The 18,892-nt window shown below is 41.3% G+C and overlaps 1 protein-coding gene across 2 annotated transcripts in view; it reads right to left on the bottom strand.

Annotated features, from left to right (window-relative positions):
- The window catches only part of Ints4 (integrator complex subunit 4), a 63,759-nt gene that overhangs the window by 37,307 nt on the left and 7,560 nt on the right, over window positions 1-18,892 (bottom strand). Inside the window, exons 4-9 of one of the 2 annotated variants that reach the window (NM_001191629.1) lie at window positions 15,264-15,370; window positions 10,557-10,742; window positions 9,099-9,149; window positions 7,795-7,883; window positions 7,009-7,129; window positions 733-804 (exon numbers count right to left, since the gene is read on the bottom strand). In NM_001191629.1, the coding sequence (NP_001178558.1) occupies window positions 733-804; window positions 7,009-7,129; window positions 7,795-7,883; window positions 9,099-9,149; window positions 10,557-10,742; window positions 15,264-15,370 (626 nt within the window). The remainder of the gene's footprint in view (window positions 1-732; window positions 805-7,008; window positions 7,130-7,794; window positions 7,884-9,098; window positions 9,150-10,556; window positions 10,743-15,263; window positions 15,371-18,892) is intronic. The other variant, XM_063262797.1, reaches the window with a different exon arrangement.

Here is an 18,892-nt window from a genome sequence, read left to right as displayed (position 1 = left end):
AAAGGTCACAAAGGACACCACAATAGCATCCTTTCCATGATTTACAGTGGTGAAAAGTCAAGAGAATCTACAAGCCTAGCACAGTGAAAGGCTAGAGGGTGAGAGCACACGTACCTAACAATGTACACAGTCACTAAAGACATGAAGAATATGCTTATGGCTCGGTGTTTAAAACACACATTTAAAAAGCTACAGAAGATATCAAAATTGCTAAAGCTACTGGGACTATAAGTAAGCTATTTTCTCATATATTTATAAAAAATTCAGCAACTGTTATAAACTTATATTTCAAAAATAAGTTACCGACAATGAGTACCAAACACATTCGAGAGCATCACAGTCAATGTCTAAGGCGCTCCCCAGAAGCAGCTGGATACTGTCCAGACAAGGGGGGGTCACTTTTCTACTCACTCGTCCATGGGAGCTGTACTAAAAAGGGCTTCCACCATGTCACATGTCCAACGAAATACCAGAATGCCATAGTTTATAAGGAACAGAAAGTAAATCCTACCTCGTTTGACACAACCTTTGCAAAGTATTTTATTACAAAATGAAATTCATGATGTAGCTTGTAATTTGGTTCAAGTTACTATAATTTTGAATTAAAATGTAATCTAATAACCTACACTAATGTAACAAATGTGGACTGTTAAATTAAATCAACACGGCCCAACGCATAGCTATACTGATGTTGATTATAGAAACCCAGTTTAAACAAAGAAGTCAAGTTACCCTCAGATCTGACATCAGCTTCTTATCAAGAGTCTGTTCCAAGAAATGAGAACTGACTTGCTCCATAGAGCCCTGTAAAAAGAGAGAATCCAGAGCATATTGAACAACTCCTGTGATTCAAACATCACAGTAACACTCAAAGTTTAAAAGTAAATGCAAAGGTAACATTTTTCTTTTAGTTGTTGCTGTTAAAGTAATAAACTTTATTGGGTTAGAGAAATATGCTTACTGGAGCCAAAGGTATTCAAAGACAGTTGCCATTATTTAACTCCAAACCAGCATGAGAAATAGCTTATGAAAACCACACACTACACACATGTAGGTACATCTATAGATGAAAAACCATCTGATCTCAGTGGCTCAATTTGTGAAACCTCTTTTAAGCAGCATGAGTGACTTGAATTTCTTCATGGAAGTTAAGCAGACTAAATCCTGTCAGTTTCAGGACGTTCCTGAAGCTGTTTTGAGGCATATTATGTCCTCTCTCTTCCCCTCCAACATAATATTTTTATTAATTATTTAGGAATCTCATACAATACACTTTGATCACACTTGCTTCCCAGTCTTCATAGGTCCACCTTCCCACCCTTGTGCCCCTCTACCCCCCCCACTCCCCCACCAAAAAAAAAAAAAAAAAAAAAAAAAAACACCCCAACACACCAAGTCCAATTTGTATTGCCTATAAAGTCATTGGAGCATAGTCAAACTCCCAATGCTGAGCCCCTTAAAGGTGACTGAGTCTTTCCCCACCCCACTTAAGAAGTCCCACCCCACACCATCAGCTTCATAATTTTTATCACAACTTTTAAGGACTCTCTTCAATATTCTTGATAGCTAAGATATCTGTAAATTCTAAATCATCAGGGATATATTAGTGAACTAAAATACCAACGATAGCATAGAAGAAATACCTCTCACAGAACTTACTCTGTTCCATATATATACTATTCTGTATATATATTTCAACCCACTTAACTCTCAGTAGAACACTATGAAGTTAATACCATCATTAGTCCTATTTTATGCAAGGGGGAATATAAAAATATTAAGTAACACAGTCACAAAATCCAGAGTTGAAACAAAAACTGAGACTCCAGAAACTTCCTTTTAGCCACCTCTCATCATCTTTTCCCATTCCTTTCTTCCTTTTTTAAAATTTTATTTATTTATTTTTTATACTCCAGATTTATCCCCTCCTGGTCCACCCTTCTGACTGTTCCACATCCTATACCTCTTCCCAAACCCGTCTCCAAGAGGATGTCTACACCCCACCACCACCCACACCAACAGAGCCTCCATTCCCTGGGCCTCCATTCTCTTGGGATTAGGTGCATCCTCTCTGACTGAACCCAGACCCAGCAGTCCTCTGCTGTATATGTGTTGGGGGCCTCATATCAACTGGTGTATGCTGCCTGGTTGGTGGTCCAGTGTCTGAGAGATCTTGGGGGGGTGGCTGTCAAGGTCTCATGTAGCCCAGGATAGACCTCACTATCCCCCGAATCTGGTCTTGAACTCCTAATATTTATGTTTCCACCTCCCATCAGGCTATTCCTTCTTATTCTACTCTTTCCAACCATTTATTTATATATATTCTCATATATTAAAATAAGTATTTACATAATAGTGATTAAATTATATGCTTACAATTATCAGGAGCAGAAAACAAAATAAAAAGACCAAGACAACTTCGTTATGGTACGAAAGGTTAAATATGCATCTGTAAAGTATAAAGGTTGCTACAGAAATGAAGAGAATCAGCAGCATGAGTACAGGTTAAGACACCTCTGGCTGGGGAATGGGAACTCACAGCACAAACACGTGAAGTAAGAGGAAATGCCATGTGGAAAGGACTAATAAGTGGCTTTATGAACAGAACATAGGCCAAGGGGACCAAAAGTGAGGTATGAAAGACCGGGATCGGACTCTAAATAAAAAATCCTGTCATCAGGAGTAAGGAGTCTGCCTGATAAAAACGTATTAGATAATCGCTACAGCATTTAATTTAAGGCAAGGGGCACAGGAGAGGCTGGAGAGATGGCTTAGCAGCTAAGAGCACCAGCTACCCTTATAGAGGACCAGGGTCTGGTCCCCAGCACCAATATGGTATCTCACAGCCACTGGTAACTAGATTCAGGAGATCTAGTTTGTCGTTTATGAAATTTACTTGTTTATTTGTTGATGGACTCATTTGTTTATTATTTACTTTGAGACATAATCTCATTATGTAATTATTTATATAATTACATAACTAGAGTCAACAAACTAGAGTCCTCTCCTGACCTCACATACATGGGCACATACATATGTGTAGGCAAAATACTTGCACACATAAAACTGTCTTGTTTTTTGCTTACTTTTTTTGTTTTTTGTCTGTTTAAATCTAAAATACAGTCAGGGGTTGGTGATGCACACCTTTAATCCCAGCACTCAGGAGGCAGACACAGGCAGCTCTCTATGAGTTCCAAGGCAAGGTCTATTGAACAAGTTGTAGGAGAGCCAAGGCTACATAGAGAAACCCTGTCTCAAAACAAACAAAAACAAAACATAAAAAATAAAAAATAAACACTTAAAACAGTTGGGTATGGTGGTGTACACCATTAGTTACAGCACTAAGGAGGTAAAAGTAAGCAGATCTCTGTGAGTTCAAGGCCAGCCCGGTCTACATAGCAAGTTCCAGACAAATCGGAGTTACATATTATGTCTCAAAATAAATAAATAATAAATGAAATCAATAAACAATTAAATAAGGAAACACAACAAAACTACAAAAACAATAAGACCCACCATTAAATAAGATCAACAGTGTACAAAATGTTTACTTCCTGTTAAGTTAACTCTCCTACTAATTCCATGAAGAATGTAAATGTCTTTCTTGCTTTTTTTTTCTTGCCTTTTTGGTTTTTTTCTTTTTCTTTTATGGTTTTTCAAGATAGGGTTTCTCTGTGTAGCCCTGACTATCCTAGAACTCGCTCCAAAGACCAGCCTGGTCTTGAACTCAGCGATCTGCCTGTCTCTGCCTCCCCAGTGCTGAGACTAAGGTATGTGCCACCGCCGCCGATGTAACTTTATTTCTTGTTTTTATTTGTTTTCATTTAGCTAAAGCTAACCTGGAACTCACTAATGTGGGCCAGGCTGGCCTTGAACTAACTCAGCCTGGCAATCCCTCTTCATCCTCTCAAGTGCTAGATCGCAGGCCTGAATCGTTACACCTGACTAAACCGTGACTTAACCATGTCTTCTTATTTTTAAATCTTAATTTCTTTTATGTGCATAGATTTTTGCCTCTGGAGGTCAGAAGAGGGTGTCCTCTGGATTAGAGCTGCAGACAGATGTGTGCTATGTAGATACCGGGAATCAAACTTGGATTCTCTGAAACAGCAGTAAGTGTTGTTAACCACTGAGCCATTTCTCAAGCACCAGTAATATCTATTTTTAATGTGAGAAACTGAAGGTGAAATTAGCTAGTTTACCTGTTTCAAATAAAGGAGAAAGTAGGTTTATATCTCATAGAGGTCACCCTGAAGCAATGTGGTGAACAGACCAGACACAGTCAAATGAAAGCAAAAATGCCAGCATAGGAGTCTACAAAAGTAGGCCTGCGACATCCATACAGCTTGTATCTAAGTACTTCTGTGATTCCTATGTTAACACATGGAAATGCTCACACAGGCTTGGATCTTTCTTCTCTGCCTGGCCTGGAACTTACTACATAAAAGTAGACTGGCTTCTAACTGCAGGGGTCCTCCTGCCTGCCTCCCCAGAGCTGGGATTACGAGCATGCACCACACACTGGTGAGATCTCTGACTTTCTCTCAAGTTTATCACCAGCATTACTTGGATTTGAAGAACATTTTCCCTGACAAAGGAACCTTCTACTGACTTCTTAGTAAGTTTGTTTGTCCACCCTCCTCCTCCTTCAGTGCTCTCAGCTGTGCTCTCTTACACCAGCGCAGAAGAGGTATTATTCATGTCGAGCCTCACTTAATGTCACTTGTGATACATTTCCAGTGTCATCTAATAATAGCTAAACTTTCCATTTTAAATTCACAAATGTCAAGAGCACAGTAATGCAACCAAGAAATGATGATGCTTACATTAGTATGGGCCCAGCAGAAAGGGAGAAGAGAAAGGGTGGATTTAGGTAATATCACAGGGACAGAACTGATACAAGATGATGAATCGATGGATAAGATATGTTAAGGCTGGGCGGTGGTGGCACACATCTTTGGAGTCAGAGGCAGGCAGAGCTCTGTAAGCTGGAGGCTAGCGTGAGCTACAGAGCAGAGCTAGTCCCAGTAAACCTCCCCAACTGCATACTACCACCATCAACTTAAACTGTAACCTCCGGAGCTCCATAAACTGTTTCTGATGGGCTGGAGAGATGGCTGAGCAGTTAAGAGCACTGACTGCTCTTCCAGAGGTCCTGAGTTCAATTCCCAGCAACCACATAGTAGCTCACAACCATCTGTAATGTCCTCTTCTGGTGTGTCTGAGGACAGCTACAGTGTACTCATACATAAAACAAACAATCTCTGAAACAAGATTGTTAACAGTGTCAACCATGCTTCCAGAGCAAAAACCGCTTTCAAAAATTGTATTATTACTGTGTGCATATACATACTATGTGTGTGCATATACGCCCAGGGGTCAGTCAGACTCTTGGAAGTCTTTTCCCTTTCCATCTACACATGGCTTCCAGGAATTAAACTTAGGTCACAAGGCTTGTGTGGCAAGCATTTTTACCAGCTGAGCCATCTCTGGCCCATGTTCTTAAGTCTTTTTTTTCTAGCCTAAGGCTTCTAGCTTCCATCTATTAGGAGATTGAAAGACAGCAAAACACCAACAGAAATGGACAGTGTATCCGATGTAAAGTCCCCACTAACTAACTCAATGCGTCAGCATTTGCCCCAGGGAACACCAGTGCCTGACATACTTGGAAGCACTACCACAAAGAGTCTTAAAAAGCTGCAATTTCTAAGAACAAAGACTTAAATGTAGTTTAATCCTTAAAGGATAAGAGGAATTCAATATACTCTGAAGACGCTCCCACAATGAAAATCCACATCCCAGATAGACCTAAATTCAAAGTAGTGACTGTATTCTTAATGGCAGCATGGATCCGCTTACTTAGAAGTCACAGTTCGGGGTACCTCTTTTTAACCTCTTGAGAAGTGTTGCTATTGTTATTAATATTATTAATCCAGTTTCTTTTGAATGGTCTTAAGTTTTCCAATAAACCCACATGTGGAGTTTTTTGTCCTGCTATAACAAAGAGTGGAAATTCTCACTTTTTGTGCAGCACAGACATCTAACACCTTATCATTTCACCTAAGCACCTTCCTCGGTTTCTCCTCTCCCCTTGAGCTTAGTCTGTTACACATCCCTTACCCACTACTGGGAGCTTTCATGTTTGCCTGTTAGCCTGAACAACACTGTACTACTTCCCTACTACTGCAACGAGCCAACTTAACCGGTTCCTCAGCCTCAGCAAGGCCCGCCTCCTCAGTGAGCCATCTCTACAGCCCTGCTTTAGCCACTTCAAATCTACACAGCTCCAAATTATGTAATTATGTCTGTATTCAAGAGTGATTAATAATCCAATCTTGCTAATAACATTAGTAATTATAGTTGTTACTATTTATAACATTTCTAACCATCTAGGCTTTTTAGTCATATATATGCACATATTTACATATAGTTTATGCCAAATTTCTTATATAGAAATATACTTATATGAATACTTACATATACTTATTCATGTGCACTTTTTGTAGGCAATCTTTAATCTTTTAAACTCTCTGTTTTATATTACAGTCTTCATTTTATAGACAAGAAAACTACAAACTATGGGCAAATGAGATAGCTCACCGAATAAGGGCATTGCTACAAGCCTGGAGCCCTGAGTTTAGTCCCTGGCTCCCACATGGATGAAGACCGAGTGTTCTTGAACTTGAGTGGTGAGGGTTTAACCCTTTTCTATTCACTTGTGTGCTTCTCCCTGACACTCCACCCCCAGCCTCTGTGCAGGGACATCTATATGATGTCACAGCTCAGGGACTGCTGCTTGTCTTTGCTAATGACATATTCACGGCACTCCTTTTGTAGACAAACACAATAATGAAGCATATAACGTAAAAGGGGGAGGGTGCAGAGGTCAAGCCATTGAAGAAATTATGGGGTTTCTAAAAATGAGACATATCTGACCATGTCTATGGTCTCTCAAAAATGTTTGTAACAACTTAAAAGCACTCTGTTCATTAAAAACATGTAACTTACCAATAGCTTTGCAGCTTGAACACGAACTACCCAGGAGCCATCACTGACCATGTGGCAAATTTTTCCAAATGCATCATCAACTAGACGGATTTCTTCATTAGAAGAAGGTATTGGAACGATACTAAATAAAAAGAAAAGGGAGTAAGCACATATGATAAAACGAGTGCCTGAGCTGCAAGTTCAGCACTCTGAGGACAAGTAACGAAAACTGTGTGTAGGAAATCTAAGGCTGAAAGACACTCTTCAGCAGGCCTACCGCCCAGAGCAAAGGGTGCAGTTAGCGGCACCGCAAACTTTCAATGTCTTGAATAAGAGTGTGCAACCCACCAGAGGTTCAAGGATTTATGAAGAAACCAAGAACTGGGGGATGGATGTATACATAGTTCAGTGGTAGAGTGAGTGCTAGCCCCCAATCAAGTCCCTAGAACCTATGCAAAATAGACCTGGAAGTCTGAATCTGACAAAAGTAAGCTCTAGACAGACGTGTGTGTGTGTGTGTGTGTGTGTGTGTGTGTGTGTGTGTGTGTGTGTGTGTGTCTGTGTGTGTGTATCTGTGTGTGTGTGTGTGTCTGTGTGTGTGTGTCTGTGTGTGTGTGTGTCTGTGTGTGTTAAGTAACTATAAGTGGAGCTCATTTTCAGTCTGATTATCACAGAGCTTATATCCTCCCCCTCTACTTCACACTGCCTTCCAAATATCCAAACAATGTTCTTTCCGCTAGGTGGCTTTCTGTATGGTGGAAGGAGAGAGGAATGGCTCAGCAGTACGGCTGACTTGCACCTACTGACCTCTCAGGATAGAGCTGGCTGACGACCCAGATTAGCTGGACCGCAGCACTGCGCACCTGCTCATAGTCGTCAGAGAGCAGTTTACAGGCCTGCAAAGAAGGATCACACGTCTGTCAGTCTGGGTTCTCACAAATGATTTTCAAATACTTTCAAAATGAAGATAGGATGGCTGGATAAGGATGTCAGTCAAAACACTTCGAAATGCTTTTGACTGTTGCCCAACAAAGAAACATTAGCGTGTGTAAGCTTTTCAGGCTGTATTCTAACTATGCAACATGATAGCCCATGTGGAAAGTAGAAGCTGTAACACATAGTGGAACACACACACAGTGGAACACACACACAGTGACACACACACAGTGTCACACACACACAGTGGAACACACAGTGGAACAGCTATTTACAATAGCATCAAACCTAACAAAGCTCCTCAGAGCACTCAAAGCCTAGAGTACCAAAAAGGTATTTACACCTTAGTCCCAGAGATGTGGCCGATCTTAATTCCCACCAAGAGGTAAAACCATTCATGGTAAGATATCAAAATCTGAGGTGAGGGTAGATGTAGACTACCAAACATGATGGCGCACACCTTTAGTCCAGAACTGGGGAGGCAGATGCTGGGGGATCTCTGTGAGTTTGAGGCCAGACTGGTCTACAGAACTAGTTCCAGGACTTCCAGGGCTACACAAAGAAATCCTGTCTCAAATAACCAAACAACCAAACAAATATTGAAATGCCACCTTGAAAGGCATTTGATTCAGCTGTCAAACAGCCTTTCCACAGCTCCATTATGCCTTTTTTTAAAATACTAAATTCATACGCCGTCTCCTCATATGATCCATAGTCTTAGCCACACTCCAGAAACATTCTAGTTCACCATGTGTGGTGCCAGAACTGACTTCAAGTACGGCCCAATCAAAGAGTAAATAGCAAGACTCTGATCTGTCCTAATTATTACTGCTTTTCAGTACTAGGAATTGAACAAGGACCTTGTGCATACTAGGCAAGCTTTCTGCCACCCAGTCACATCCCCAGCCCACTTTCCTTACTTCTAATCATACTTTCTTTGTGTAGTTAGCATTCACACATTCTGAGTTGCACAAATCTCACTACAAATAATTTTACATGCATTAGTACCACTGAATTACATACACATCCCACATCATTCTCAAAAATATGCTTCAGATATGGCCCAACAAATATGGCCACTAGTAGTCAGCTAAAGCCTTCATGATTTCAAACTCTGAGGAGTGGGATACCCTCCCAGCTTCACGAAGCTCCTCCCCTTCCACATTTTAAGGTACCTGATTATAAATCGTTTGGTGTAACTTCAGTCCTCTTTCATGGAGCTGCAACTAGATAAAAAATACAGTGTAAGCCTCTGTGAGGAAGGTCAGTGTTTCTAACATCTCCACATCATCCCACGTTTATCACATCACATCAGACTAAGACAGGTACCATCAGTCTCAATACAACACATGGTCAAAGACTATTCTCTATAAACATTTAGGGTATTCAGTAACTCTAACCCAAGCACTATTTCAAAGTTTTAAAAAAATATGAAATAATAGTAAGAAAGAAAAAGAAGGCGGCTGGATATACAGCTCAATGGTAAAATATTTGCCTGTCATTAACAAAGCTCTGGGTTCAGTTCTGAGCACCAGAAGAAAAAAATCTCAAAGAACAATTGATTACCAAGACTTCCCCTTAAAAACACTTCTCCTCTCACCTACATTTCTAAAGGGACCACCTACTACATGCCTATTGTTAACATAATACCAAGTCACACTCTTTCTCCGTAGAACCAGATACCTAAAGCAGAGCTCTAATTCGGCATTGTAACAAGTACAGAGTATATCATCCTTGCTTCAGAGACAGAGATAAAGGCTCCCAACAGAGCCCAAAGAAAAGCACATTAAGGCCTAGATAACAACTGCCTTTCTGGCATTACCACAGCCATTTTTAATAAAACTCCAACTTTTAATAAGTGGTTTAATAAAGTTTAAGTTCCCAAGACCCCCCTGGGTAACTGGCATCCTGCTTGACATAAGACAGGTTGCCCCACCACTTGAATAACACAACCAATGGGAACAAAACAAATGCACCACAAAGACGTGGTCCTAAGAAAGTCCCTTATCCCTAAATCCTGACTGGTAGGGCAACTTGGTACAGATGTTTATGGATTTAAGGTTTAAAAGCTCTGTTGCATTCTGGCTTGGGATCACCATCTCAGCTTCCAAGTCTGACCTGCACCACTGATTTATCAGTCCGAGGTGTGTGTCCAGTAAACTATCTCTGTTTGAGATCTGTGTCATGTGGTTTGTGGGGCAGTTCCTGGACCCCAACACCTGTCATACAGAAATCTGTATCTTCAGTTTTATAAGGCCACCACCAATAAGATGTGTACTGGGGGGGTTTCAGAACACATCAAGAGTAGCACACCCCATAATCTTAGAGATGAGCCAAGTGTGGGCCGAAGCAGAAGGACTGCCCCAAATTCAAGTCCACACAGTCAGACCCTATCTTGGAAGAGAAGGGAAGGTCTACACACAGTCAGACCCTATATTGGAAGAGAAGGGAAGGTCTACACACAGTCAGACCCTATATCGGAAGAGAAGGGAAGGTCTACACACGGTCAGATCCTATCTCGGAAGAGAAGGGAAGGTCTACACACGGTCAGACCCTATCTTGGAAGAGAAGGGAAAGAAAGAGAAGAAAACAAAAAGAATTTAAGTATCCCCTTTCACTTTTTATATGTTCACCATGGCTTTTATCGCTGCTGTTCTGACACGTGGGTCTTGGTCACTGAAGTAATCCCCGATAATCTTCTGGACATCTCTGGCAGTTAAGCCTTCAGTATCTTTTGTGACACTTTTCTCCAAAGAGCCAAGATTGCCAAGTAATTGCAGACATTTATTTCTGACACCATGGGACGTATCTGTCAGGTGCTATAAAAAGAAAAGAGAAAGCCAAAGAACACAATTAAGACAGCTTAAAACACTAACAAAAACCTGGGGAAAATGTGTAGCATAACATTGCCAAAGGACTCATCTGCCTCCCCAAACATTGCTTTTTTTAATTAAATTAATTTTAAGTAATTAACTCACTTATTATATATGCACACCTGGGCACATATGAGTGATGGTGCCCACAAAGAGTCCAAAAGGAAGTGTCAGATCCTCTGGGGGTGGAGGGCAGGTGGTATAAAGTACCCGACATGGGTGTTAGGGCTGATCAGACTCCTGCTCTCTGCAAGAGTAGTGTGCACTCTTAATTGCTGAGTCATTTCTTCAAAGACAATTTTAGAAACTTTTAATAGCCATACAGAAACATGAAAAAACGAGTTTCCAATTCAGTGAATTCTCACAAACTAAATACATACATAAACTAAGAACCAGATAAAGAAATGGCATGGTAGCACACACCTTCAAATCTAGCACTCAGGAGGCAGAGTCCGGCAGATCTCTGCAAATTTGAGGCCAGCCTGATCTACATATAGACTTTTAGGTCAGCAGGGCTACAAAGTAAGACTCTGTGGAAGAATTTGGGATATTGTGTGTCAGAAAGTAAAGACAATACAGCCTTTCTTTAATTTTATTACTATTATATGTTTGTGTATGATGTGCATGTGTGAGTTTGGTTACATGTATGTCAAAGTATGGATGTCGAAGTCAAAGGACAACTTTCAGGAGTCACTTTTTTCTCCCCAGTAGGGGTTCTGAGGAGTGAACTCAGGCCACCAGGCTTGCAAGACAAACACTTTTACCCAGTGAGCCACCTTTCTGATCTAAAGATACTGTTAATATTTACATGACACTAACGGAAGCAATCAAAACGGACAGACATGGACTACTTCACAAGGTAATGAGCCAATGGCATTTAAAGACAAAACACAAAAGGTAAAAATAGTCTTAAGAGATTGAAAGAAACTTGAGACTATCCACACGAGTATGTGGGTCTTTTAGATCCTAATCTAAAACAAAAACAAAGCCAAGGGTATATTCAGTGCAATTAATGCAATCAACACAAGCACGTATGTTATTAAGGAGTTCCTGCTAAGAGCTGTGCCCTCAATACTCTTTAACACATCCATCATTTAGAGATATTCTGAAGTCCTTGTGAAGGACAACATGATGCCAAGAGATTCATGTTAAAATACTACAGCACGACAAAAACTGAAGAGGTGAAAAAAATTACAAAATTATGGAATATAGTCAAGACTGCAAAAAAAACTGGGGGTGTTGGCACATGCTTGTACTCCTGGCACTCAGAGGCTGAGACAGGAGGATTGCATAAATGAGGTCAGCCTAGACAACGTGCGTACCAGGGTTGCCAGGGACACATGGCAAAACTGTCTTGAAAGAAAGAAAGAAAGAAAGAAAGAAAGAAAGAAAGAAAGAAAGAAAGAAAGAAAGCAAGCAAGCAAGCATGCATGCATGCATGCATAGTAAGCTACATGAAAGAATTAAGCTCATGTCAGACTGCAGCTGTGACAATTGGCCATGTAGTCTGGTCAGGTTCTGACTCTCAGAACTGCACACTCCTCATCTGTCTTCCTTATGAGCTATCAAAAAAGCTAAGCTTAGAAATAAAAATATATTTAAAATAACTTTTTACTATAAGCCATAATATTAATATCAACTATTGCTACCATCATTTAAAACAGTAAGGACAGTAAAAAGTTACACACACAGTTTCAGGACCTAACAGCCACAGACACAACTGCCAAAACAAGTTACCTATTTCCTTTCAGTCCAAATACCTAGCTTTTTTTCTATGCATAAAATCACTGATTTAAATATGCAGTATTAGCTTCCCTTTGCCCTCCTTCTTGTCCCCTGCCCTGTCCCATGTCTCTGTCAGTTTGTCACTCTGTCTCTGATGTCTCTGATGTGGGAGCACAATCTTTTCTAGCATCTTGGAAATCATGCAATCCTCTCCTGCTCTAATTCAGCAATCCCCAATTCATAAGGAAAGAATAATCGGGTCAGCTGGGGCTGCAGCTCAGTGGCAGAACCACCTGCCTAGCTTTGTACAGGCTCTTAACTTTTGTCTCAATACCACAGGTTTACATGGGCATGAGACACAAGAAAGTACAGGAGAAAGCTCCTTTTCAAGAAGCTGGGCTCTCAGCATGGGAATCCCCATTATAAAAATGGCCCACTCAGGGGCTAAGTGTGTGACTCACTAGTAGAGGTTTTGCCTACCATGCCTAAAGCCTTAAATTCTAATCTCAACACAGAAAAAAAATTCCAAAAATGTACCATCAAGCATTTTACCTCAGTTAATTCTTTGCCTGCACATATCTAAGAAAAGAAAACTGTGAAGGCTGACGAGATGGCTTAGCAGGTTAAGGGTCCTTGCCTTGAAAGACTAGGAAACTTGAGTTCAATCCTTGGAACCCATATAAAAGTGGAAAGAGAGAATCAACTCCACGAATTTGTCATCTTGACCTCTAATCGTGCCCTAACACACATACACACACGCATGCTCGCATAGGGTAATAATATTTTTTAAAATGTTAAAGCCTACTCTTCTGTCTCCACAAAGCCTCATAAATAAGTACTCAAAATATTCACAAAAATATGGCACTGAACAGAAAAGTAAAACCCAGTTATGAGGCAGACAACGACCATCAGTTACTAGCTTTTAAAGTGACTTATATTTAGTATGGAAACATCCTTTTTCATAACCAAACTACTGCCTGAAACAACCCCTGGAAGACATGTCACATTTGTTATATGTGCTTTATTTGATTTTCAACTGAACTAAAACCTTCTAGCCTCTATGAAGGTAACCAGGCAACAATGACGCATAACCTACATACTACTCATCTTAGCACACTGAGTCATACCCTCCAGGCAACAAATGTAATTTTATGATGTCCTTCCCCCACAGGTCACATTATAGCTATCATCATTAAGAACTGCCAAGTGGGGCTGGGGCCATGGCTCAGTGAGTAGTGACTGTCACTCAGGCATGGAAACCTGATTCCAGCTCGCTTTAGCACCTCCACACCACCTCCATCCCGTCATGGTGGCCCAGTACACCTGTATTCCCAAGGTAGTAGGGTGGAGAACAGTGAGTCCTAGGGACTCACAGGGCAGAAGAGAGAATTCCAAGTCAGTAAAAGACCTTGTCTCAAAAATAGAGAGGAGTAAAGAAGGATGCCTGACATTGACCTCTGGCTTATGCATGCATACATGCAGATGCACACAGGTACACACGTGTATACGTACACACATACTCGCACACACATGCAAACAAAGGCAAACATACCCTCCCCACTGCCTACAAACCACATACAAATTTTCTAAAAGAGAGCTAGCTGCCAACCATCTGTTGTGCCACAAAGTGCCACCATTTTTACACTAATAGAGTGAGTAACCATAGTAGTCTGTTGAAAAATAAAAACAGGTTTGGTATGGTGGTACATGCCTTAGGAGGCAGAGGCAAGTGGAACTCAGTGAGTTTGAGGCAAGCCTAGTCTACATAGCAAGTGCGAGGCCAGCCTGGTCTACATAGCAAGTGTGAGGCAAGCCTGGACCAGAAAAAATGAAAACAAACAAATAAGTAAAGTCAATGTCATACTACCCCCTAAGCAATTATCAAAATCTAGCATCTCACATCTCCCATCTGTCCACTACTTTAATCCAAGCTACTCTTCCTCCCAAGAATCATCACCGAGGGGTTGGCAGGTCAGCTCGGTGGGTAAAGGCTCTGCAGCCAGGTTCAATACCAATCTCAAAAACACATGGTGGAAGGAGAAAGACAACTCCTGCAAGGTGTCCTCTGACTTCCAATATGTGCTAGGACTCGCTATCCCCTACACCCAACAAATAAATGTATTTGTTTTAAAGAATTACTACAGCACTTAGCTTAATTTCCAAACACCAAGGACTAAAAAGAGCAGCTTTTACAGTCACCAAGAGTTCTTAGAGTTCTCACTCTGAGGACTACACTGGGCAGTGCTGGAGAGTGTTTGATCACACTGTAAAAGAACAACCCAAGATTGTGTTGTTTACTGGAAAAACCGTGTCTTGTTGTAGTGTGGCTCAGACCTAGCAAACACCTTTAATCCAAGAACTTTCTGTTTTTGCAAACAGAATTACATACAGTCAACAACAGGTCAAGAGGCAGAGCAAGCAACCAGTTAACAGGAAGAGAGAGTAAAAGGAAGTCAGGAGGAGGGATAGAGACACAGGAGGTAGAAGGGAGGACACCGAGTGTTGTTTGAGCAGGTATGGAGGAGAGCTTCCTTTTCCTTCTTGGGTGTCAGCTAAGGCAGAAGATCTGCGGGGTTCTTTCTCTGCCTCGCTGAGCTAACTGGCTTTCACCCTGCATCTGGCTCCCCAGCCTTTATTAGTAAAATTGAACGTTTGAGATTTTGTTTAAAAACAACAGGGCAGAGAATTCACAAAGATCCAACAGCTTCTCTGTCCCAGAATGAAAACTACTTATCCTCTTACCTTGCAGGCCACATCCACTAATCGCACTTGGGTAGCTTGATTTTCTGGGAGTTTACTGCCAATTGCAAGCAAAGTGTCTAATAGCTGAGCTAGAACTTGATGAGACTCTAGAAAAGAGGAAAGGTTGAATTACAACATTTCAACAGACCAGTGTCAATACTAATTTACTTTGGGAAGGAATGTAGATTCTTATTTACTTATTTATTTCCTTCTTAATTATTTGTCTAATCCTTTATCCCCTCAACTAAAAACTAAATTTCCAAAGGAACTTAGTCTTGGAAATATGAGACTTTCACAGGATTAGGCATAGTCCTATGCACCAAGCAGGTCCTTCGGAAACATTTAGTATCAGCACTAGTGAATCAGAAGTCCACTAAAGCAGGAAAGCATTGTCTGTGTCAAACAAACAAACAGTACACTGAGCTGAGTGTGCTGGTTACACCTTTATCCCAGGACTGGGGAGGCAGAGGCAGTTCTACTGAGAACCCTTTCTTGAAAAACAAAAACAGGGGCTGGAGAGATGGCTCAGTGGTTTAGAACACTGACTGCTCTTCCAGAGGTCCTGAGTTCAAATCCCAGCAACCACATGGTGGCTCACAACCATCTGTAATGGGATCTGATGCCTTCTTTTGGTGTGTCTGAGGGCAGCTACAGTGTACTTATATAAATAAATAAACCTTAAAAAAAAACAAAAAGAAAATGAGAAAATGGTACATGAAGATGAAGCCTTCCAAGCAAAGTCCAAACATGCACACGTACCACTTCCCACACACATACCGTCCCCCTCGGCCTCTAACCTGCCCTTTGTAACTCATATTTTCAAGTGTTCGATTTTTCCCGTGTTTGTTTTGAGACAGGTCTCATGTAGCCCTGAACTCTCAGTGTAGCCAAAGCTGATGCAGGACTCTGAACCTGCTGCCTCCGTCTCCCAGTGCTGGGCTATAGGGGCGCCACACACCTGGTTACTCTTAACTCTTTTCTAGAACTTTTCCCAACCTCCTTCACTTCTAATCTGACTACCTAGAAACTGTCCTCTCGGCCTTCGGGGTGCACCTAATAATCCTTGGAGTTTATCCTAATCCCCAAGAGAATTAATCGTCCATCTCCTCTTGGTTCCACACAGGCGTGAAACTTTACTTACTTGCCCATCACACTAAACCAGAAACAGAAAGATGCTTGAAGACAAAGACCATACTTTCTTCACCTCCATTGTCTCAAAATCTAGAATAACGTATTATGTGCTCAATCAATACCTAATAAATGGCAAAGAATCAAATCAAAAAACAAAACAAAAGGCTTACATCAATCTTCTCAACTAGATCATCCTTATATATATAAAGGCTCTTCTGGAACTTCTGATTGTATGCATGCTTTGGATGTATTTTCCCATCACAATGATCAAATAGGTGCTTGACAAGTGACTATTAAACAAATCTGCGACCAGCCGAAATTACTGGCTAGCATGACCAGAGGAATTATCTCATAAGAAAACACAAAAAGCAAAAATAAACTTCAGCAAACCACACACACACACACACACACACACACACACACACACACACACACACACACGCTTCTGTCTTTCAAAATACAGTCCTTATAATGTTGGTGGAACACAAGAGGATTTTAGGTAATTCAAGTGATCTTGGCCATAGTAAGAAGTTTACTTCTCTGGTAACATTTGCCCACCATGTGTAAGGCTTTCAGATCAAACTGCAGAAGGGACTCACATATAAAATAAGCCACAAATATGAAAAGGTAATCACAGGAAACCTAAGAGGCAAAGACACCCTCAATGCTACCATATTGATTTATTTCCTTAAAAAGGAAACATCCACAAAAAGCTAACTAAAACTTACAAAGCTTACATCTGATAAATCAAAAATCCAATCTAAATCTGGAATCCTGGGCTAGAGCTGGCTCAGTTTTTAAGAGAGCTTGCTCCTAATTCAGGACTGAATTTTATTTCCCACACCCAGGCCAAGCAGCTTACAACTGCCTGGAATTCCAGCTCCAATGGATTCAACACCCTTTTCTAGCCTTCAAGGAAACCTACACACAAGGCTGTCTCTCACACACACACACACACACACACACACACACACACACACACACACACACACACACTTTATTATTTTTTTTTCTTTTTTTTTTCGGAGCTGGGGACCGAACCCAGGGCCTTGTGCTCGCTAGGCAAGCGCTCTACCGCTGAGCTAAATCCCCAACCCCCTCCCCCCCCCACACACACACTTTAAATCCTGATCCTAGTTTCTCTCCTGAGTTTCTGAGCAATCAGACTGGATATTTCTACATAGACAGTAAATGATGCCCCAATATCAAACAAAATTCCCCAGAGGTACCATAGTCTTTCTAAAATTTGACTTGATCATTGTATGTCCTCAATCATAAAACTTCACAGTCCTGCACTGTAGGATAATGTCATACAGGTAAGGGCTGGTACAGGATAGAAAGAGCTGAGAAGGAAGGATGGGCGGGAGAAAAGTCTGAGGGAAGGGGAGGTGACTGGAAGGGAAAGGGGAAGAGAGGAGGGATGGAGAGAAGCGGCAGAAACAACATGAAAGCTGACATTAAGATTCCACACTGTACCTTTACAGGTTGTTATGAATGTTCTTAAGGGATGGATGTGTACTGGGCTTTGTATGTTTAGGTGGACCATTATATCTTATCATTGGATCAGAGGTTATTGGGTTGTGTGTTCTTTCATGTAGCGATTTAAGTATAAGAAAGTGTGTGGCGGCTGGAGAAACTGAGCCACCACAGAATTGGGATGTGTGCTTCTGGCAAGATATCTACCAGATATGTGGGGCACTACGGTGCTGGACCTATGAGGACGTAAAAGACAGCCCCAAAATTAATGTTACAATGACAGATGGTGCCCAACGTGGGGTCCATGTTCCTTAGCACTCAAGACTTAACATTTATCTTCAAAGCATATCACCACTCCCTGGTGCTATGTCAAAAACAAAACCCACTCAAGTTCCTTAAATACCTCCTGGTTTCCAGCTCTCTGTCTTTTACTGACACGTTCCCTCTCCTTCACACTACTGGATGTACGACAGGTACAGTGAACTTTGCCACATGGCATGTGGCTTGAACAAATAACTTCACTGAGTCTTTCTTTACTTAGTTATAAAATTGGGACATCAGGAGCTGTAGAGATTGTGCAGTAGTTAAGAGTGCTTACTCACCTTGGAGATCCTGCCTTCAGTTCCCAGCATCCCATCAGGGCTCACAACCATCTGTATCTTCAGCTTCAGGGAATCTGACTTTATCTTCCGGCCTCCACGGGTATACACATGTGCACGCGCACACACGCACACACATATACACGCGCACACGCCCGCACACACATACACATTCATGCATACACAGAAAAAAAACTTTTTGTAATTTTTTTCATTTTTCTTTTTTTCTTTTTTTTTTTTCTTTCGGAGCTGAGGACCGAACCCAGGGCCTTGCGCTTGCTAGGCAAGCACTCTACCACTGAGCTAAATCCCAACCCCAATTTTTTTCATTTTTCAAGGCACCATTTCTCTGTGTAGTCCTGGCTACCCAGGCTGGCTTTGAACTCACAGAGAGCAGCCTGCCTCTGCCTCCCAAATGCTAGG

This window comes from Rattus norvegicus, chromosome 1, assembly GCF_036323735.1.
Source record: "Rattus norvegicus strain BN/NHsdMcwi chromosome 1, GRCr8, whole genome shotgun sequence".
Lineage (NCBI taxonomy): Eukaryota > Metazoa > Chordata > Mammalia > Rodentia > Muridae > Rattus > Rattus norvegicus.
Note: the sequence above shows the minus strand (reverse complement) of the source record. Positions and strands in the feature narration are given on the sequence as shown.